The sequence below is a fragment of the Notolabrus celidotus genome, chromosome 3 (assembly GCF_009762535.1).
Source record: "Notolabrus celidotus isolate fNotCel1 chromosome 3, fNotCel1.pri, whole genome shotgun sequence".
Taxonomy (NCBI): Eukaryota; Metazoa; Chordata; class Actinopteri; order Labriformes; family Labridae; genus Notolabrus; species Notolabrus celidotus.
The window spans coordinates 20,027,595-20,051,249 of NC_048274.1; the positions used below are offsets into that span (position 1 = coordinate 20,027,595).

Genomic DNA, 23,655 nt, shown 5'->3' on the forward strand with positions numbered 1-23,655 from the left:
ATGCTCAACCAGGCAAAAATGCATAGACCGGCCGGCGCTGATGACGTAGGAGACGCACATGGCTGTTGTAAACACAGAAAAGCATAGAACTGAGATAAATAGATCTGCCATATGAATCAGCACTATATATCGGCCCTTTGTCACCGATATCAGATCTAGCTTTTTGAGCTCGATCTAGCCGATATCCGATACCAGGATCGGATTGGTGCATCCCTAACCCTAATTATTTATAAGTACATAACATATCCTGCTTACTTTCCCAATATCTTGCAGCCCTACTTACTACTAGCCCTACTACGGATAAACACCAACACTGTTTACGCCTGTGATTCCGTCAGTCCAGCATTTCACTTTGTCTGGTTTGGAACAACAGAACTGTACCACAGGCCTTAGACCTGCTCTTTTACACTGAGAGTATTTGAGGTGGTTACCTTGCAGGTGACCACAGAGTGAATTAGGATGTGACGTATTTAGATTTGATTTTAAAATAAAAAAAATACATGGTTAATAGAAATCAAAGAGACAAAGTTTTCATAGTACCTTGTCCCTTGAGAGAGTTGAATATATACACACTATGATATGGATTTTAGGTCGTACTTCTCTCTTTACACAGACCTCCATGTAAGGCTCTGTGTATGTCCCTGGGCTGTTAGAGTGAACAGGGTTATCACTGCACGAAGTGTGTGTAAGGCTTTTGTGAATTTACCCGAGAAATCCCTGAGCCCTGCTCTCCACAGGCCAGATTTGCAGTTGCTGCCTCTGCAAACATTGGCTCTGCAGTAAGAGAAACTCTCCTCTGTGATACCTCCTGTGTGTTTCACTGTCTGCCTGGGATTTTTCACCCACACCATTTCCATCACCCTGTAACCCAATGTGCTCCTCTGCAGGTGAAAACAGACTCTGGATGTTGTGCCCGAATGCAAATTTACAGCCCACACTTCACGCTGTCTGTACAAAACACATATTCAAATACTTTTACACAGCTGTATGTTCCTTAACTCCACATCAGTTCACTCTATGTGGGCTCTGCTCTGTGTTTCAGCTCTTCTCTCTTTCATTACCTTGCCTGACTCTAGAGACTGGTTGGCAGGCTTTGTTGGCTTACTTTGTGTGAGGGGAAGCAGAATTGTTGATAAAGGGAGGTGTTGAGTGTAGGAGAATCTGTCCTCTAGGTGAGGGACTCCTTGCAGCACATTCAGAGCTAATAATAAGGATAAGAACTGTCTGCGTGCACAAGATAGTGCCTGCATATGAATCACTGTAGTATGTGTGATGTGGTTTAATAAGGGCTTAAAATAAGGCGGACTGCACAGGGGGGAAGTGACGGTACATGCCTCAGTGTTTTAAGTCTGACTCACACACCTTCAGATGGAAACGCACCCAGCCCTCCGACCTTCACTTACATCCTGTATATAGACAATGCATGATGTACTACAGAGCGGCGTACTGATTTACATGGCAGGCACTTCTCGTATCAGCTAATTAGGCTAAATCTCTTAACCTAGCCTATGAAAAGAAATTAATGACCTAGTTATAATCGTCTCTAGGGTGGTAACTACTGCAGCTGAAACGGTTAATATTATTTATTTATAGTTTTAATCGATGATGAAGGTCGATTATGTTCATCATTTTCACCCCTGAAAGATTTGGAGAATTAAATTCTTCTTTTTCTGGTGTTTTGTGAGCGTTTTGGCGTTTTTCCAACTGACATTCTAGAACAAAAAATATCTGTAGTGCTGATTGAATGTCCGTAATTCCACAATTATAAACCCTCAAACCTCAATATTGATAAAACATGATGGTGACATGAGAGTTTTGGCAACATTTATGTAAAAGAGATGCATTTTTATCCTAAAAGTAGCTGCAGCTCTGCACGAAGGAGTTTTTTCTTTTAGGAAAAACGCCTTCAGAGAGCATCTTAATATCACATCCTGCCAGCATGTGAATATGGATGCAAGGATGTGCATGTGTAAAGTCTACAAACACACACACACACACACACACACACACACACACACACACACACACACACACACACTCTCAGGACTTGTAAGTGAGCAAGTGCAGATGAGTCTAAGCATGCAAAATGTGGCTGCTCCCCACAGCGGAGAGTGCCGCACACTGAGCGCTAATGCAAGTCTGTGGTTGTGAATTAATAATTCAGAGCACTGGCATCGCTTGGTGGAGCCTTTATTATTCATGGTTGGCATTGGAACCGACAGATGACTGCTGTTAATATTAAGGACCTGCAGACATAGTCCTCCGCCAAGAAACCAGGCCGTCTTCAGCGCTATCACGTCTTTATCGTCCATCCTCTGACATCTACACCCCTTCCCTCCGCTCATCTGATGTTTCCTAACCACTCTTTTTTTTTATGCTTCTGTTCTCCTGATCTCTGTCCTCTCCATCTGTGAGCATCTCTTTCTCTCTCTGTATCACCTACATCTCCCTTTCTTCATCTCTGCATGTCTCAGTCTCACTGTGCTGTGCTCTGTCTCTTTGTTTCCTATTCAAAGCCCTGGAAAGGGATGATTAATTTGAAGTTGGAAAGTGTTATGTAACCGGAAACAAAGATATTCAGCTGGGCCTGAAATGAATCGCAAACATTGAATTATTTGAAGAGAAAAATGAATATTAGGGCCAGAAGCATTTTTTGGCTAAAACTAATTTATCATTTATAAATGTAATTGTGTCAATTCATTATGTTTGGAAGTTGTTTCAGGGGAATTGCTGTGCAGAGACGTATGCATTTAGCCACAGCATTAAACTGTCCGCACTGGCTCATTCTTATTTGTCCTGAAAAGAGTATACTTCATGTTACTCAGTCTGTCCTTTTTCTCTTTTGAACAAGCAGATCTGTCTGTGTTTACCGTCTTTTTAGAGTTTGCACTCACTGTTTCTACCCATAGTCAATTTTCCCTCTCAATTTGGGATTACTCACTACTCAGGTAATCTGTATAATCTGTATTCCGAGCCAAATGGTATTCCAGAATCCTTTGCAATTTAGATTTATTTTCCTTTAGCCTTTGCCTTTTTGCTTTCTTCTGAATCAGATTTTCCTCCATGGTGTCACTGCTGCCGTCTCTGAATGCTTCTTTTATTTGAGAGATTTGGAACTCCAGTCACCACTAATGCCGCTGCCATATTGTCCCCGCACCCTGCTGCGGCGGCGGCTAATGACATTCTTTGTGTCTCCGTCCCTGTGCTTTGCCTCCTCGTCTCCTCCTCCTCCTCTGGTCTGAAAGGAGGACTTGTCATGTGTTGCCATCAAAGGCGGAGGGGAGGCAGTGAACGCAGCGGCAAGCAGCTTCCTTCCCTTCCTCCTCGCTCAGTCTCTCTCACCCCCTGGGATGTTTGAAACCACTTCAGAATGTGTGTGTGTGTTTGTGTGTTTGCGCATATTGAGAGACAGCATACATTATTAGACCATGGTTTAAGAAAGTGTATGCATATGTATGGAAAGCTGCAGCATATATTAGGCCTAAAGAAGAGGGCACTTTGTGTGTACTTTTGTGGTTGTCTGCTAGCTGTCAGCGAGAGAGCAGAAGCATTGACAGGATATGCAAAGACTGAAGAGTGTGTGTGTGAGTGTATGCACGTGCACCTGCCAGGCAGATGTCTTGTCAGGGGCCCAGAGCCTCCCAGAATCCCACAACCCTTTTGGCTCTCTGCCCACCTGCCCCCACAACAGCCTCCCATCACCACTCTTACCTGCCTTCAAAGACTTCTTGCACTCAGGCCATAGGAATGAGTCAGTTCTTCTAGCCTTCTGTTTCACTGTGCGTTGTAACACAGACACATTTAACCTGCATCAGTCTCAATCTCACACTCAGTAGCTGAAGTACAGATGAAGCCATTACTTTGCAGCATGTCCTACATTCATTACTAACTCTAGGAATACAACAGAACCTCAGGAGACAACCATTTCACACATAAGAGACAAATGTAAATGGTGAGATGAAAGATGAATCATAACGCCCTTTTTAAAAAGCAGAAGGCACTATCTACCTTCGACTTCTCTTGTTGGACGTCATAAGGACTCTTACGTCTGTAGCTGAATAGAGACAAACGGTGGCAGTGCTCTTGTTTCTCACACACAGACAAAAATAGCCAAAGTAAATTTGCCGTCCATTTAAGCATTTTCTTTATTTTTATCCCTATAAGATAACAATTTATATCAATAAACTAGTGGATGATTTCTCTCTGTACACCTTGCATGTCATATATCGAGTCTCCACACCTCTGCAATAGGTAAAATAGAGAAAGATTCTAGGATGTCAAACAGTTATTTTTTTCGATTGCATTTTTAAGTCCATAAAGACAAAATAAAATTAAGTTACATAGGCCAATCTGAGTCAAGACAAGTGAAAAGTGTCATAAATAACAGTTTTCAGCTTAGTAGGACTTCTAAAAATTACAAAATCCATGTCAGTTTTCAAGAGCCCACAAATTACATTCTTATATGGATGAACCTATATATTTGTATATATCACTACGATTGCAATTAGGGATGTTCTGAAGCAATCAATCTCCTAGTTGTTTAAACAGGAATTAAAATTTAGGCAAACTGTTGGCTAATGTTAGCACTACTAGCGGCACCATGCTACAGTCCTTCTTGAAGTTTAACATCCATATGCCTATGCTGGTATGCATTTCTCCAGCTGAGTGGTTATGTATTAGTTTAACCAGGCACAGCCTACATACACCACCATTACATACACCATGCACCATCTGGGCTTGTTAATATCCAGGAAGTAGAGCATTAATAGCTAGTAGCTGTAGCTATTAAATAGAGGTGTGAAAAATATAGATACAGCAATATATCACGATACTTTGACCTCCGATATAATATCGATATTTCAATTCTTGATATTGTTTTATTGTAAAAATAAAAATAAATATTTTAGCCAAGTTGGAACTAAAATACGACTTCAGTATATCAAAACAATAATGTGGAAAAATTGTTTTCAATCAAATAGTCTTGACTTAATTTATCCTTTCAATTGTGAGTAATATTGTGTGATTTACATATACACCATCTCTTATTTTTTTATTAGATTACTGTGTAGTATATCGAAATATATCACAACATTATGGTATCATGATATATTGTGATACTATCGTATCGTGACCCAAGTATCGTGATGCGTATCTTTATCGTGAGGTTCTGGCCAATACTCACCCCTACTATTAAACTGAGCTATAGCCCTGGCTTTTGGCATGTGGCAAAGCTACAACTTCTACATAACATTTGACTGGCATTTAGGCTTACATAATACAAATATTAATAATTTATTTAACAAAATAGTAGCTCTGATGCTGACTAGGGAGAATCACATCGGTGAATTGTTTAATACATGAAACATTTCGTAGTTACAGTAATTGCTGCTAAGTGTGTTAACTGTTGACAATGAGACAATAAATCTAAAGACCACTTCTCTGAATATTAGACAGTTCAGATCATGACTTTTTACTCAATATTTTTGTATCACAGCTAGTGCTGGGCGACATTGAAAATTATGTTATCACGATAAAATATTTCATAGCTGTCGATATTGATAATTATCACGATACATATCAAAGAAACCAGACAGTTTGTTAGCTTGTATCTGTATTTAGTTTTCTGATAAGATTCTTGAATCCATAATTTCTGATGGTGCTAATAGGAAGCAAGTATTTTGTGTAAAATTAGATTTTTGTGAAGTTTTAGTTTGTAGATTCTTATTTTTCTCAGGATGAGGTTATTTCCATGATTTTAATTTAAATTTACAACAAATATATATAAAATTATGTACTGTGTATCAGTTTATGGAGTATTGTTTTGAGTTGTGCTCTCCCCTTTAAGATTACCAAGGGTTATGGACAGAGTGATGTTGTTTCCCACAGTGCAGTGAATGCATCACGGTTATTCAGTGTTCAGTTGTCCTATGGTCGCGTTGGACATTAAACGTGTTAGAAATGTACAGCAGAAGTTGTCTCTGTGCTCTTCCTTTACCCACATCCTGAAAGTAGATTTAATGTAGTGTATTAAGTTAATAGTTAACACAGAGTCGACACAGTGTCAGACTAACAACTCTGCGTTGAGTTGGTAGGTTTTGAATTTTCTTCAATGCTGCTGTCGCTCGTCTCAGCTATGTTTACATTCTGCTCCTAACGTCTTTAAGCCCTGCCTACCTCTCACCCCGCGACATGATTGGTTGTTCAATGCCGTCTTCTTCTTCCGTCTGATGTTGGGTGGCAACTAGCGTTTAAGGCTCATTAGCGCGCCCCCGCGCCAATTTTTAAGTGGCTTGGGGGTGTAATTACATGTTTATTCATATTTTGAATTTGTATCAATTTAAAAAAAATATTTATATCAAGAAAAATTACATCACGATAATTATCGTTATGATCGCCCAGCCCTAATCACAGCATTTTCCCATCATTGCATGTATTACTAGTACTTTAAACTTCTATAGATATTTCATAGTCAGTGTGACTTAGATGATGTCCTTTATTGTGCTAAACAATTTACTAAATAAATATACAGCCATGGTAAGGCAATTATTATGAACCATCCTGGATTGCATTGTGGAAAATGTTGAGCGCAGGGTTCTTCAGAGCTTGACTTCCTTACTTGAGACGTAGAAAGCTAAATAGCTAAACTTGCAATTTATATAATTGGTAGCACTAACCCTTTTCCAGAATGAAGGATGGTTCATTCTTAATGAGAGATTCCTGTAAAGAAAGAAAGAGAGAGAGAAACAGCTTTCTGGATGCAACATCAGACTAAGTTAAGGCGTAACAGGCAGGCCCCCTCACAGCAGGGAAGCTCTCTATAATGTATGCAATGATGAAAACGACTGCAGCCTGCCTCCCCCTGCTCGGATATGGAGAGGATATAAATAGCCGGGCCTGGATGAGTGTGTGCTGAGACTGGGACCACAGCACACAGAGCTCAAACAATAAGCTGTCACCACTACCCTTCCTCCCCTCTGCTCTGTGCCGTCCAGCAGCCTCCCAGAGCCGAGAGGGAGGGAGAGAAGGGGGTGCTTCTCTCTCCCTCTTCCTTTCTTTCTTTCACTTCCTGCTTCCCTGCTTTTGTAATCCCTCATCAGTGGTGAGCCAGAGCCCGTCACTTGTTACGTCAGAGAACGAGACAAGACGGCTGCCTGTCTGCCCACCTGTCTGTCTGTCTTCCTATCTAAAGGGGGGAGATGGTTCTCAGTCACGCTGCTCTATTTTTCATTCAGTCAGATAAAAATAGGGGATGACGGCTGTGGATTAGACACGCACATGACTCCTTTGCTCTGCTGCAAAGAAAAGATGAGATTTATTTTTTCTTCCTTACTTATTTTTCTTTCCTCTCTTGCTCAGTTCAACTTCCAGAAGGCCACCCTGGTGATCTTTGTTGATTTTCCTGGTTGGATTTTGGAGTCTGTGGCAAATGTTGTATACCTATCAATTCCAGACTGTTTAAGTCCATTTGTTTTATTACATTGTGCTTGATGGACCTAAAAGAAAGATGAACATTCACATTGTAACATTTTCTGATTTCATAATTCACAGATGACCCACACATTGGGAATTTGTCTAAGAGTTGGTTGGAAAAAGTCTCCTCAAAGTCAGGGTGAGCAAATTTGGCTGCATGTGTTCACACATCCCACCTAAGAAATCCATGAAGGGTGCAGTGAATGCATAAAAGGAGCTTTAGGGAAAAGTGGGTGATTTTGCATTCTTCTTCTCCCTCAAAGTTGAACAGTTTTTATTCTCTTGAACAAAGCACTTAAATCTAATCCCTGTAGTGCAGCTGCTGGTTAATGGTAGAAGTCTGCGGTTGTGTTGAGCTGTATTTAAAAGTTTATCTTTAAAAGGCCACAAAACAACCGCAACCCAAAAGGCTGCATCAGTCTTTCATTCTGTTGCTGCTGAACTGAAGAGACGAGGAGAACGGGGAAGAGTTTGCGTGGCACAGTGAAAGCAGCACCGCAGCTAAAAAAAGGTGAAGATGGCTGGAAATGTTTCATGTGGCAGATGGCAGAGGCAGGCATACAGTCGTAATGATTGAGTAAGCCACAGTCTCTCTTAACTTCCTTTTGCTCCCTGATCTCCTCCTTTATTATTTACCAGCCCTCCAGCTCTCTCCACTCTCTCTGCTCTGCTTGAGAGTCGAGTGTCCCCTCCATGCACCTGTTTGTAGCAGAATTCAACTTTAGTCTCCTCCCTGCTGTAATCTCTGCCATCACTTTCAGGGACTAAAAATGATCCATCTCAGTTATTTGAAAGCGTGTACTCAGTAAGACATCTCGAATCTCTGAAAGCTTTTATTAATTGGATGATTCCTGGTAACTTCCAGCTTCCTCAATCACTGGCACAGCATGTCATCAACATTGATCTTGATAACTGATACAAAAAAACTATTATTATTAATATTAATTTTTGCTCAACAGGATATTCAATACCAGACAAATCAGGGAACTTCATGTTTGGACTGTACAGGAAACTGACAGTGATTTAAGAAAAGACATTAGTGTCTGAAGTATTCGGACTTAAGGGTGAAGCTCACAGAAAATCCCTCATTATATCATGGGAAATGTACATCATTCATATTTAGTCTATTGTTTATTGAGTATGACTCTGATTCTGACTCATTGAAAGCAGCAGAAGACTGCTAAATCTCACACAACTGTGTTTTGTTACAAACTACTTTTATATTTATAAGTCAGCTTTGAAGTTTAAGTTATCGATACAATGTGATTCAGTCAAAGCAAAGGCCCCTCTTTTTAATGTGGCTGTTGAAACTACTGAACACTTAAACACTAGTTTTGTAGTCAGCATTTTTGAAACTTAGATATTTTAGATATTTTTCAATACCACATACTTTGCAACAATACACTATGGTACGAAAAGCACTGAAGCCTAATTAAACACAACCACAATACAACCAAAAGCTTCCCCAAGCAAAAGAAAGAGATATAGAGAACAGAATTGGTTGGTTGACCTAGAGAGAAGGTTAAGAGAGAGAGAGAGAGAGAGAGTGTCTGTAGAGTATAACAACACGGCAAAAATGAAAAATGAGGTGTTATTTTTGATTGTTTAACACGGGTTACGCTCTGAAGAATATAGGCAAAGCCAAACTAATCAGGCTGGATATCAAAACTAACCAAATTAACCATTTTGGTTGTCCGGGAGATCATTTTTTGTTGCTTTGGTATCAAACCAGGTCTCAATATTGTTTGATTTTTGCTAGTTTTGTATTGTAGTTCAAAATTCTGGTGTAGGGATGACCCTGCTACTAACAGCAACATTTGACATGAAAACTATTGAGCGAGATGGCAAAATGAAGAAGATGGAGACAGACAGACTTTGTTCATCCCTGAGGAATAATTCCAATTTCAGACTCTGTTAGGCCGGTAATACATATACACGGATCCTATGGATCTGCAGTAATGAAGAGAAGTCAGAGTGAGGGGGCTGTACGCAGACAAACAAGCGTCAGTGCCTTGGCAAAGGGTAGCTAGTTAGGCAGTTCCTAGGAAGTGAGAGCATCTACCTCTCGGCTACCAGCCCAATCTCCACGTTACTTGGACTTGAACCGCTGACACTCTGGTTCCGAAGCCAAGTTCCTAGAGACTGAGCTATTGCTGAATGCTGACCCAAAGTGAATGCTTCATGAAAGAAAGAGAGTTAACATGGTTTTATGTGAGTACAATGATGCAAAATCTTTTAATTTTCTACTTCTGTCTAATCTCAGCCACTCATTGACATATCCAAATACTTTTTATTCCAACACACTATAATTTTCCATTATATTATAACTGACATTTGAAATGCAGGCTAATGAGCACACTGTTAAACCCACACCGTCAAACTTGTTTTGCTATCAGCTGTGGAAGAGTAGTGTTCGGTTTTGTCCTGGTATTACGCAGGAACAGTGCAGTGAGGTGGTCTTGCCTTATCCCTGCACAGTGTCCGCACTGTCTCTCAGAGTCCTACGATCAGTGAAGCATGTGGAGAGGCCCACTAGTGACTGCCTGCTGTGGAGGGGAACCGCTCATCCAAATGAAAAGGATATGAGGACGCTGAAGCTTATTAAATGTCTGCTGATATGACTTCCATCTCGGGGCACATCATCTCTCTGTGCTTGTGCTAATTGAAGCTTACTTCCTGGTTCCTCTCACACACACATACATGAAGAGAGAGAGGTCAACACAAAGGGTGGCTTCCCTGCCGCCACTTTGATGTGCTCCTCCACATCTTTGAACCCAATCCCAGCCCTGCTGCATGTGATAGCATGTGTACTGCTGCTTTTTTGTGCTTACTCCTGTCCCTCGGGTTGGCGAGTCTGTCTCAGTGTGCTGCTCTGTCATTAATCGTCTTCTTGGATGAAGATGTGTTCAGTAAATATAATTCACTAAATTATATTTATTATTCACCATTTTTGGTTAGCCAAATAAGCTTCTTTTTCCTACATAAGGGAATTACTGGTGCAAATTGTACAGCTAGCTACTATTTCTTATACCCCTTTTCCACTACAGGGCTGGTTCTGTTGTCCGTCATTGTTGTTATTGTGAGGGAAAGTTTGTGCTAGCGCTGCTGGGAAAAGCGGGCATCTAGAAGTGACGTCATGAAGTGGCTCTTTCACGGGCTCGAGCGGATGGAAAAACTGGTGCCGAGTTGGTTTGCAAGTTGAACCAGCTCGGAAGTCCAATGTCCAATTAGGAAGTGCTAAATACTGCAGTTCATCGAGGATCCGCTTGAGGCTGGCTCGGAAGTACCGGAAACCACATACACACCAATTCAAAGAAGACGATCTTTACAGCAGAAATAAACATGTTTACAGCCTGGTACAAAAGACGAGTGTAGTCTGGATAGCTCATGTCTTGACACACACTAGAGGGGGGGTGAATTTTTTTTCTAACGCAGCAATTTCAAAGATATTTAGATAACGAGTCATCCAATGAGAGGCACAGCTGACTTGATTGACAGGCGGGAACACTGTAGCTTTTGGCTAGGAGGGTCAAAGCCTGCCTCTTTATGTCACAATTGCTCGACAGCAGCAATATGGCAGCCACCGGCTATTGGCCTCAAAACAGCGCTCCAGAAACAGATGGGTGACTACTACGTCCATATTTTATACAGTCTATGCTCGGAACCAGCGCGAGCACTAGCCAGAACCAGGTTCGTGTTGTTCAAAAAGGGGTATAACTCAACCCCACTCCAGATCAAAATATAGGCGAGGTCACAGTGGCTATGTCCACTTCTTATTCAGAGTATTTGCTGTTTTATATTGCAACACAATTTGAGTTTCCTTAGATCAGACTCAATCTTTCATTCATCTCGTTGTTACTTGGAGGTCAATTCTCAAAGTGTGAATTTCACAGAATAAGCTTAACATCTGCAGTGTGACTGTGAAACAGTGACAGAGGTCAATTGCAAATCATGTTGAGTCTCAAACCTGGGTTCAGACACTAACTTGATGAGTTACTTCCCTTTTTTGCACAGGTCTGTATTAGCATATGTCCCAGCCATGCAATTTGTATTCACTGTGTGCCATTAAAAGCACCTTATTCCTCTCACGTGTATTCATCCCTGGCTGCTGCAGACATGCCTGCTGTCAAGTCATGTACATATGGGGAAATTTAATGCAGCCACGAGTCATTTGTTGTTGACCGTTTTATGCTGTCAACTCTGCAGAGCCTGCAGCACTGTGTTTTGTGTGAGCTTGTACAGTGTATTTGAATACCCAGTAGGTCACATTTCCATATGCCAGGAAGCCGTGCAATGAAAAAAGTTGGCACTGAGAGTCAAGGTTTCATGGCCATAGCTGCACTGATGTCGATTTTTATAATATTTTAGACATAATACTGTATTGTTGGGATTGTGTAATGGCAAGAAATATACCGTGCATCTTTGAATCCAAGGTTTTAATCTAGATTAGCTCTGATTGTTTGTACAGGGATGTGTAACTGGTGGTCCAGGTCTGTTTGTGTCCACTCAGCTGCTGCCAGCAGTCTGATCAAACAGGAAGGCAGTCAGTCAGTCACAGACAATTCTAGACATAAGGAGATGTTATCTCTCATTTTCACATCAGCCATAAAAACCACAAAAGTAGGTTAGACACCTGACCCGACCTGCTTGCCCGACTCCAGTAAGGTTGAATGCTGCATATATCAACGTTCACATGAAAGGAAATATACTCAAAGCTGCCCAGGTCTCTGAAATAACAGTGTGTGGATAGAAATGAAAAGGAAGCCCGCATGTACCACTCATATCTAGTTCATGGTTGAACACATAGTTGACAGCTGTAGCCTGAATTCTCTGCAGCTCTCCTCTCCTCTTACATCTGAACCATCATCTGCTGACTCCTCTGAAGAAGTTCATGTGAGTAGGAGAAGGCTAAAGAAAACTTTCAGCAAAATGCAAGTATTGATTCGAGTCCTGAGGGTTGTGTTTTTCCAATGCAGAGAAGCAGATAATTCAGGGTGGAAAGAGCCAACATTCTGCTGGGTTATATTAGATGTAGGGACATTGTGTGCTGTGTGTGTTGCTTTTGTGTGGCTGAACTTGACTAACCACTCCTGGAATTTGATGGGAATGTTGTTTACTGGTTAATGTACATAAAGCAGTCCTTTGTTATGTGTGATGGGAGCTGTTGTCTTAATGCTGACTCAGTGAATTGAATTTCTCTTAGGAGCATTAAAAACAACCTGTTTTAAACAGACAGAGTGTATGTCAGTGCTGAACTAAATTATCATCCCAAGTAAAAGTAGACGTTTATTCGCCTTCTAGGTGCTGTGCTAGGTGGGCTGTGGATGTCCTTGGGCCTGCTTGGACGAGTCTCTTGTTTACATAACCCGAGGCTTTGCTGCAGAAGTTTCAGAAACTGATATCAGTAGTCTGAGTTTAACACCAGCCCTCCCTCTTGCGATTTCTGTTCAAGCTTTTATTTGTTCTAAAGAAAGCTGACAGAGCAGCAGTCAGCTAAGCATTCTCACAGTCGCTTGCTCATGGTGGATGTCCAGCACAAGCAGCATTGTGAGTATTTGGTTGAGTGTCAGTTCATGAGAGCTGGATTAAAGCATGAGCTAAATGCTGTTAAAGAAAAGGCTCTTAGCTCCTCTGGAAGACAAATCAACTCATTTGAAAAGGATCGGGTGGACAGTAAAATGGTGGTGTAAGCTTTTTCATGTAGATGAGCTTATTTTCATGGCAGTGTGATTGTGAATAAGGGAATCTGCTACTCTATCATCATCCGTCTTCAGTCTCACATCAACTGTCAGAGCAGCTTTAATATCTTAGGGGATGTTTTAAAAATCAAATTACATCTAAATTGCAACAAATTACTATCCTTTAACCAGAGAGAAGCAATCTGCATAATGAGATGTGATCAAAGTCGGCTGTAAGAGAAACAGATGACTAAGTCTGACATGATTGAGACAAACTTCTCTATGCCTTTCTTATGAAACACATCTCCAAGTTACCGTTAGATCATCAGTAATTTAAACCTTCTTCCATTTAACTTCTAGAACAAAGTGAAGCAGCGTTCTGCCTTGCTGCCTCTTCTTCCTGATGATTTTTCACTGATACATGATGATGGGAGCAAGGCTATCTCAGCGGAGGTGGAGGAGACTCTTTCACAGCGCTGATTCGTTTTCCAACATCTTTGAGAAGACTTGTATTAACGAGGCCTGGATGGCCCAAAGCGAAGACACAGATCTGCCACGGGATGTTTTTCACTGCCATGCTTTGTGTTTAACAGAGCAGTACAGTTGCGGGACTTTGGATGTTGGTGCAGCACAGAAAGAAAAGTGAACATTGCTCTGAAACTGTAATGAACAGATTTGTCTTGGAGGCAGAGTGCATTGAAATATTAATGTGCTGAAACTATCAAACAGATAAAAAGTAGACGCTGGATGAACAACAGGACTCTACTTTCACTCCATCACTTTCTTTATTAAAGCTGTGCCTCTGCAGAAAGCTGTAGTCACAGAGCACACTGGTTTTCACAGGCAGAGAAAGTTAAACACAGTACTAGTTCTTATTAAAGTAGCACACAAGACACAGACGGTAATAATGATACAGTCATCTGGCAGAGCAGAGCAAAGGCAGTAATGTAATAGCAGGCTTTGATTTAGCACATCCCGGTGTTGCCATGACACTGTCATCAGCAGCTCCTGTTGAACACAGGACAGAAATAAGGAGCAGGCAGAGGAGGAGGAGGAAGTGACACTTGTGTAGGGCGCATCTATTCACTGCAGTGAACTTGAATGCTAAATGCACACTTTGATATGTGACCTTTACACATCAGCAACCATATAGTTTAAACGTTTAATATTCAACTCTTGGTGTCGGGCACTCAGCTGTGATCATGCTCGGAATACAAATTGTTAGGCTGGGTTTGGACCAACAAAAGCGCAGCATGGGATGTGTAAGGCTCCTGGTGCATGAGTAGCTGCTGTATGCTTTCAGAAACAAACATTTTTAAAAATCACAGGACAGTTGGAGTAGTTGATTGTAGCTCCGCTGTTCCAAACATCATCCTGTTGATGCAGGCACGCACATCAGGTAAAATACCTTGCATTATGCAGTCCCTCCAGGAAGTTGCGATTTCGCGATCGCAACTATCAACGCAAATTCAACCAATCAGCGCGATTTTTTCGCAATTTTTTACAATCACCGCAACTTTCCCTTCAAATTTGAACAATTACCTTAATCTCCGCCCTTGTACGTCATCTTTTCAACAACAAAACACGCAGAGAGAACGGGTGAAAAGAGAGGACAGCAGGCAGGACAAGTGAGAATGACAACGTTGTTATTTATAGATTAAGGGGCTCAGTGTTCGCTTGGTCTCTACCTGCAGCAGGTGTGCTTTATGAACCAGCTCTCCCTCCTCCATGCATCTGTCTCATCTTCATTGATGATTTTTACCCCCGGTGTGCGTTAGTGACAAAGACACAACCGGGGGACGTCTGTTTACTATTTGATGTTTGACGTTGTTGCCGTGGTTACCGTAAAAAGCTCTGCATCTACAGCTTGATTTAATCCAGTTTGGTGAAACATCCGACACATTTAGTAAGTTTTGATCAACTCCTAGTCATCAAAGATGCAGATTAATTTCAGAGTGCCGTGAACTCAGGGACCGTCGTAAATGTGCAATATAGTCCTTTCATGGCATTTTACTGTGAATCAAAATACAGTCAGTGGCCACATCAAGAATGTTATCTAAAAACAACTGTAATTTAGCATATTTACTTGCCCCTGAGATGTTATTGGGGGAAAAAAGCAAAAAAATAATAATCGCAACTTTCACCGCAGTTTTTTCAAAAAGCTGTCGCAAATTCAGGCTTTTTGGGCCTCAACAATCACAAAAGAATCCCGCGAAATCCTGGAGGGACTGATTATGTAGCATCGCTAATCCTCTGCCTATATAGCGAGCTAAAGACAAGGGAGCAAATCATCTCCATCGTATTAACTTTCTAAAGTAGTCAAATCCTCTGAAGGGATTCAAGCGTGCATTTAGATCACAAGTTTCACAGCAATATGATGTTATATCAGCTCTGCAGACAATAATGCCATATCTGCTGATATTACCAGACAAAACACAATCTTCACTGTCAATATGAGTCTGTTTCATGGTACATTTTAATACAATCAGTGACATTTATATCAACACACTGAATAGCAATAGCAGTGTTTGAATGAAGCATGTGCTTTGTCAGGTGACCCCTATTTTCCTTAATATCCAAAATTAATCCAAACTGCATATTTCTTCCCAACCATGATATTGTTGATCACTGAAACTATGGTTTCACATTGATTGATTGCAACACTCCTCATTTAAACTGCTGCACAGTCTCCTGGTCTCTAATGAACCTTCAAACCAGACTTCCTGGCTTATACTTTGTTTTTTCTCCCCTGTTGCACCCAAACAGATGTATCCTTTTACCTTATTGAAGGCATTTTGTGTCTGAACACAGCTGTAGGTTGCATAAATACAGAGACATTCAGCAAGGCAGATGTTGTAAGCTTAGTGCACGGCTGTGTCAAGTACTTTCTTCTGATTGGTGAATACTCCATAATTATCATTTCTTTATAGCAGACGGTTGTTGTGAAGAACAAACTGTTGCTATGTATGCAGCTCAAATTACAGGACTACATGTATTCATATTGTATCGCAATGGGACTATTCCTGGTAAAATAAAGGTTAAATAAAAAAATATATATATATTATCAAGAAGAGTCTAGTTAATTCGATCAGTTATTTTATGGCAGGAAAAAAGAAAAGAGACTACAACAGCATAGAAAAAAGCTACGGAAACGTATTGCATTCACTGTTTTTCTGAATTAACGATTGAATTATCTCGGATTTTGAGAAAAGTTTTTGGTAATAAAACAAAATCTGCTCTGTTTTTCTGAATTAACAACATACCGCTATAGTAAAATCCAATTAGCACCTCAAGGCCACACAAGGAAGTAAACATGCCCCAGTTGTTCAGTTTAATCCAGTTTTATTTTTTCTTTGGGTTTAAAACATTAGGAGATACTAGTGTCTCTAAGTAACATAGATGGTTTTGTTATTAGCTTGTCAACATTGCGCAGGCACCTGAGGACTTGACAGCTGTTGATTTTCAGGTAGGCCTCTCGATAACTCACAATTTGTTTTTAATTCAGAAAAACTACACTATTCTCAGAATTCCGAGATAATGAAATTGTCAATTCAGAAAAAACAGAGAATATCTTTTTTTCTAAATTGAATGCAATACGCTTCAGCAAACAGCAGCTGAGGTTGCAGCCACAAAAACAAAACAAAGCTGTTTTTTTATGTCTACAAAACTGAATGGTGCAGGAAATAAACAATTAGGGGAAGATGGTAGATGATACAGCCGTGTTTAAGGACCTCAAATGGAGAAAAAAAGTCACAGACTGACAGTGAGGAGGCAGATAACTCAAATCAGGTGTTGCATTAATTCATGCAATCCTACTGACCTTGTTTTACTTCGCTATCCTTAGAAAAGTTACATTTAATGTGAGTAATATCAGCTAATTAAGATAAGATAAGATAATCCTTTATTCGTCCCACAACGGGGGAATTTAACTGTTACAGCAGCAAAGTAGACGGTGCAAAACGGTATAAAGCAAACAAGAACATATTAAGTAGCAATTATTAAAAAGTTATTAGCAATAAAAATGAAAGAAGTAGAAATAAACATATCTTACGATGTATATACACAACTAAATAAGTACATTTACAAATATTTACAAAACCAGTGACGCGGTGAAAAATGTGCAGACTTGTAGCATAGCATAAAACAATGTACAGAACAGAACTGAGAAGAGGAGTAGAAAAAAACATATTGCACATGTAGAAAAGAGGGATGGGTAATTATTGCACGTTAATAAATAGATGGAGGATGGAGTTTATTGCTATTGGCTTTGGTTATTGGTTATATTTGGCTAATTTTAAGAAGGCTACAGAGTTAACCAACACTATGGATGCAGCACACATTTTCAGTTGAAAGGGCTGATTTTAATGGGGAAAATAGTCATTTTGAATCAATCAAATCATATTAAAATCAATATTGGATTGAAAATGATTGATTTAGTAAGCAGCTCTAGTAAGAGAGGGATAATGTATAGTTAGTGTGTGAATCTTGCATAAGAACCCATTTAGTGTGAGGCTTTGCGTCAGGGTCATCTTACCCTGTCAGGGTTCCAGCCTGCTCACATTCATACCTACCAGTGACATAACACCTGGAGGCGATAAGTATCTACTCTCTCTTTCTCAGCCTCCATAACAAAGCGTTCACTTGCAGTTAGCTTATTAGAGCCGTATTCTTCTCAGTGAAACCATAGAACATGTTTGTAACCAACTGCTCCTCTGTCCTACAATAGTACACTAAACTAAAGAACTCCTAGCCTTCACTGAGAGACACTTGACTGACTTAAGGAGAGCAATGTGAGTAGTGTGATGCTGAAGCTCTCGAATGCTCAGAGGCATTCTTCTGCACTGAAGAGAGGGAGAGAGAGAGATAAGAATAGGCCTCACTCGTCTCTCCTCCAACGGTGAGCTAGCTGTGGCTGTGGGTTGGTGAAGCGAGCTGCTCTGTTCCAGCAGCACCGCTCCAGACGTGCAGATCTGCAAAGGGAGAGAAGCCGGTGCCCTCTGGGTGCAGCCAAGCAGCCTGGCCTTGAATATATTTGGCTCTGTCAGTTTGCATACAGATCTGCACTGGTCTGCAATTAGGCTGCTTCCTGTTTCTGCACAGGATAAGGCAGTGCTGTGAAGCTGGGACATAGATCTCTGGGAGCATGCTAACCAGCAAACAGGCCCTCTGAAGGAGTTGCATCATTTCATGGTACTAAAATGACACAGTATCCCGGTTACTTTGTATGCGCAAAACAACTAGCTCATGTGCTGCGGAGTAAGTGTTGCCTCCCATCAAATAGAAGTGAAAGCTCTGGGTCTGATTAATTCTGTCCACCTCAGACCTGCAGGAGAAATCACAAGGGAAGAACTCATTTAGGCTGGATGATTTATACTATACTTCACTCAATTTGTCAGCAATGCTTTGTTGACTGTGTTTGCCTGTTATTCATTTATCAGCAGCAGTAGTGGATCTAAAAAGATGCAGTGATCAGATCACCCACGCTGACACTGGCCAGCTACAGCCCCTCCCTATTTCATACAAAGCACTGGAAAATATGCGTCAGCTACTTCCTCCTTCTCCCTCCCGTTTCGACTTCCTGTTCTGTCAGCTGGTCGGAAGTGAGATGCTTTGAATGGGGGCTACTGCAGGAGGAATAATGCAGATACTGTTGAGCTATTGTAGCATTCATGTAAAATAACCATGTCATTTGTGCATGCACTTCACATGCACAAATGGTTTCGTTATTAAACATGAACTGTTCCTGACTCTGAGTTAAGAGTTCATCAGAGTGACAGCTCGAGCAAAGGAACTGTTTCTTTGTCTGGTTGTTTTGATGTTCAGAGATCTGTAATGCTGTCAGGAGAGACGTTTGAACAGTTTACATTCAGGGGGTGAAGGGTTACCTGCACATTTCCAGACCCTGGATCAGTTGAGTCCTAGTAGGCAGATCGGTTCCAGTCAGAGCCGGCCCTAACCGACTTGGTGCCCTAGGAAAGATTTTAACTGGTGCCCCTTGTATTATAACCAACTCCAACAATCACATCACATATACACTGAAAGACAACTGACACCCATATTTATGTTTTACAGGTTTCCTTCGTTTTAAAATAAAAATGACCTCTAAAAGAACATTAATAAAATGGTAATAACACTGATATTCAGCAGGAAAATAATTATACAATTTCAAAATGCATAATAGTAGTAGAATTTATCCAGTCATAATATTAAACAATCATTTTCGCAGTGCAGACACTTTCAACAAAGAAACAGTCAAGGCAGAAGTAAAATGCTTATTTAAGCCTAGCCTACATTTTCTATCTAATTAAGCTAACAGCTTCCAAAGTGTAAGGAAAACAATGAAAACAAAACAAAAACAAGTAAATCATGAACACTTAAAGACTTCAAAAACTGATTTGCAAACCATTATTTTTAAAACCAAAAGTTAATCACAAGCTTTTAAATGTTTACTGGCATCATTCTGCAATTTAATCCAAAATTAAACTAGATGAAACAATATTGTTTTTTCTATTATCTTCACATTTTCTTCCTCACTCGTTTAGCAGCGACCCCTATGGATGGCAGGCGCCCCTAGCATTTTCCTATACTGCCTATGCCATGGACCGGCCCTGGTTACAGTGATTGTCTCCGCAGTTCTGTTTACCTTTTCTTGTTTGGTAGCAGATCCCAACCAAACAGCTGCAGAGGGGTAGAGAACAGACTGGATTATTGCTGTACAGATCATGATCAGCAGCTTCCTAGGCAAGTTGAACCTCTTTGGCTTTTTCCATGAAAAACACTAAAGATAAGTTAAGGAAACTCCTGAAGATAATCAAGAAATATAAAATATCACAATATAAAAACAAGGAATGTGCCAACTAAGCAACTAAACAGCTAAATCTTCGTCACCCTCGCTAGTGGTCACAAGAGTTACTATGTGGTGTGATTCATTATTAATGTCGTAGTTACCGTAGGCCTGAAATGCTGCTCAGTGGTGTCTAAGCAGAGCTGTAGCTCAGGATAATGACTACTGCTATGATGCTATAATGCTCTACTACCCAGATGTAAACAAGCATAGATGGCAGATGGCATCGCTGCACAGTTTGCTAGTATTTTCATCTAGAAAATAGAGATAAAGTTGTATATAAGCCTTTCTAGCCTGCACAGCCATGTAGAGGTTAATCTGCTGTTAAAGGTTATCTGTTTTCTTACCTTTTGTTGATTGGTCAGAACTTTGGTATCTGTTTAAAGGATGGAAAATGAGTGGCTTCAGAACATCCCTAATATAAAAGCAATAAAACAGAATAGAAATTGCAATAGATAAATAAGGGGGGGAATACATAACATGAAATCCAACTAAAAGCCTAAAAAGGAAGGTCCAGAGTTTGCTTTCTGAAGTATTGACAGTCTTCTTTACACGGTCCTGTGGGCACACACACCACACTTTGACTTTTTTAAGTGCAAACTAAGATACAGCGTTCACACTTTCTTTCTCCATCTTCCTTCTCACTCAACCCCTTAACCCCCCTCCTCCGTCTCCCCTTACCTCTCTCTCCCTGTGCAGCTCTCCTCACTGTCCCTGTCAAGGTCACCTTTAGTATACCTGTAGTTGGCTACAATTTTAAGATGCTCAAAGGACTTGGCACAGCAGAGATCTGCCCTCTACTTTGCAGTTTAAGAATTTAAAGAATTTGAAACCAATCCATCGTATATTAGGAGGAAAGAGAAATAGTGGCAGCACACAGTACATCTTTTTTTAGTTTCTTTTCCAACGTCTGACATTTCTGTCAAAAGAATACAAATGAGAAACTTGGGTGATCAATTGAGATAAGATTGAATCTTGGGAATCATCAACGTTGCATTTTTATACACAGGCACAAAAATCTAAATCGGTTAACAGCAGATACTTTTTGTTCAGTTAAAATGAATACCTTGTCTTTTGAAAAAGACTTAAAGATGTATTGATTTTTTTCTCACAGTGTGTTGTGCCAAAAACGTGGTATGTTTTTTGCAGACAAAGATACAATCGACTTTATTGTTTTGTGGTGAAATTAGCCTTGGACTTCACAGAGCTCTGATATAGTAACAAGAAATACCACAGTTCAAGATCAGACGATCAACCACAGCAATCCCTCAACAGCAAACTAACACACAGTTCACTGGTGTCCGTATCGCCGCAGGGCAGCATCATGCTAGTGAAATGAAAGAGATGAAAGAGGGATCATTTATTATCTGTGCTGTTGAGGAAACGTCAAAAAGTCACCTGATCACTGAATGTATTTTTCATGTGGCCTCTAAAATCAAAGGACTGTATCTAATCTTTGTCTTCTCTGTTGCAGCTCTGATGGTACTAGCTGAACAGTGACCGCTTCCTGCCTGAGGACACCTGCTGCCTACTCCCCTTCACCATGTCTGGGATGCATGTAAGTGAAGCCCACGTGCAATTTTGCACATTTACCCATTTGGTTTACAAGGTCACAGCTTTACATTATACATAGCTGCAGTGAATATCTGCAGCTTAACAAAGAGCCACTCAGGAGAACTACTGTCGCCTCTTAGCAGTCACAAAAGTAAAGAGGTGTCTTATCCCCTGAAAAGGCCCCTTGCTGGTGATAAAAAGAAATGTGATTAGTTTGTGATTTCTTTCTTAACTGCTGTTCTGCAGCTTCACTTTGAAACATAACCTATTTCGAAAAACATTGTTTGATTGTTCTTTTAACTTCTAGTTCTGGTATTCATTTATTATCAATGCTCATTTACTCATCAGATAGTAAGAGACTGTTGTCAGGGTGCTGTTGATTTTACATTGACTAATTCAAACATCAGTCGCCTGATGTGTTGATGATGGAGGAAGACAAACACCACTGTGGCTCAAGTCTCACTGTGTTTTGAAAAGTGATCTCGACTGTATAAAAGCTTCACGTTTGTACTTCAAGGACTGTAATCAGAAAAATTAAATTCTTCCTCTCTGCTTACAGTAGTGTGTTAGTTATTAATATTAATATTAGGTATACTGTTCTGAGTGTCCTTCAAATAAAAATGATTGATACGCAGTTAATGATATCTTTATAACTATTCTTCAGTCTACAAAAATCTCCTGCTTGTCCTCAGTTTTCACATAACTTGTGGAGCTTAATATTATCCAGCAACAGCTGTCAGAAAGCATTACTGCCGTTTGATTTGAACCACAACGTTCCTTGTGGAGTCAAGATAAAAACAGCACCGTGCCAAATTCCTCCTTGATCTGCTGAAGGTTTTTGACATCATTGATCACCACGTTCTGGGTTTTTCTTTATTCAAAACACAAATTTAAACGTCTGGAGTGAACCTCGAACATAATAATTCCTCCATTGATTGTTCCTGCCTTTGTGTGTCATATTTAACCCTTTTAGAGAATGAAACAGTCACTTTACTACAGAGACACACTGCATGCCTGACAGCTGATGTCACACAATTGATTTCCTAATAGTTAGCTGAATTATTAACCAACTGACTTTTTCAATTGTCAATAAATCAGCCATTTATTTATCTGTTTATTCAAATGTATCTCTGGGTCTATAGAATGATCCGAATATTGAAAATGTCTCCTCACAGTTTAAGTGTGACACTTTTTTTAGGTACCTTGTTTTGTTTAAGCCAACTATTAAAACCAAATTATATATAAGTTTGTATTTACTTGTACAGAAAACCGTTGCTTTTGATAAGCAGGGAACAGTAACTTATATTTTAGTGCTTATATATCATAACTGTTTCATATATTAAATGTATTCATAACGCTTATCATATTAGTTTTTCAATATTTGTAAACCAGAAAACGGCCATTACCACAGAGAGGGAGAAGACATAGGCATTGCTATTTATTATATTTCAATCAGGAGAGACACAGTTTGAAGATTAAATGTTATTTATGACAACTTAATGAATAATGAAACTTGACAGAAATCTTTCGCATAAGGACTCTATGGGGATAATTTTGTGAGCGTAGGATGTGTGAATTTGGCAGCAGAAGAAATCCCCCCAGAGTCCAGACTCTGGTGGTGGTGGTTGATGAATCCTAGGAATTGAAGACTTTGCAGAGACCAGGGGGAGATGGGGAGGTGGAGGGGTGCGCACCATCAATGCAAGAAGGAATTAGCTGGAGAGAGAGACAACAGAAATTTGATGGCTGAGGATAAGGGCGTGCCACTGAGCTATTGGATGACAGCCACCACTGATTAACCAATGACAGCTCCGGAGCATGCAGCTGGAAGCGGGTGAGCTAGCAGAGGGAGAGGACAGTTAAACAACTGCTGTGATTGCTTTATAGTCTTCCTGTCTGAACTTTCGCTAGAGCTACATAAGAGACCAGTATTCATACTGCCTGGGCTTAACACTGCCTTGTAATTAATTTGTGTCATTTCACAGAGACGACCTGACTGAACAAGGGTTATCATACACGAACACACTCACAAATGTGAACCTGACACAAGTGTGTTCCCGTCGAGGTGCTGAAATAAAGCCATATCTGTAGTGATGTATTATAGCACAT

General features: G+C 40.4%; 1 protein-coding gene across 2 annotated transcripts in view; it reads left to right on the plus strand.

The window, feature by feature from the left end:
- The window catches only part of LOC117810954 (tyrosine-protein kinase CSK), a 66,349-nt gene that overhangs the window by 16,393 nt on the left and 26,301 nt on the right, over positions 1 to 23,655 (plus strand). For both annotated transcript variants that reach the window (XM_034680969.1, XM_034680970.1), the window contains exon 2: positions 21,467 to 21,550. In XM_034680969.1, coding sequence (XP_034536860.1) covers positions 21,536 to 21,550 — 15 coding nt within the window. In that variant the 5' untranslated portion in view covers positions 21,467 to 21,535. The remainder of the gene's footprint in view (positions 1 to 21,466; positions 21,551 to 23,655) is intronic.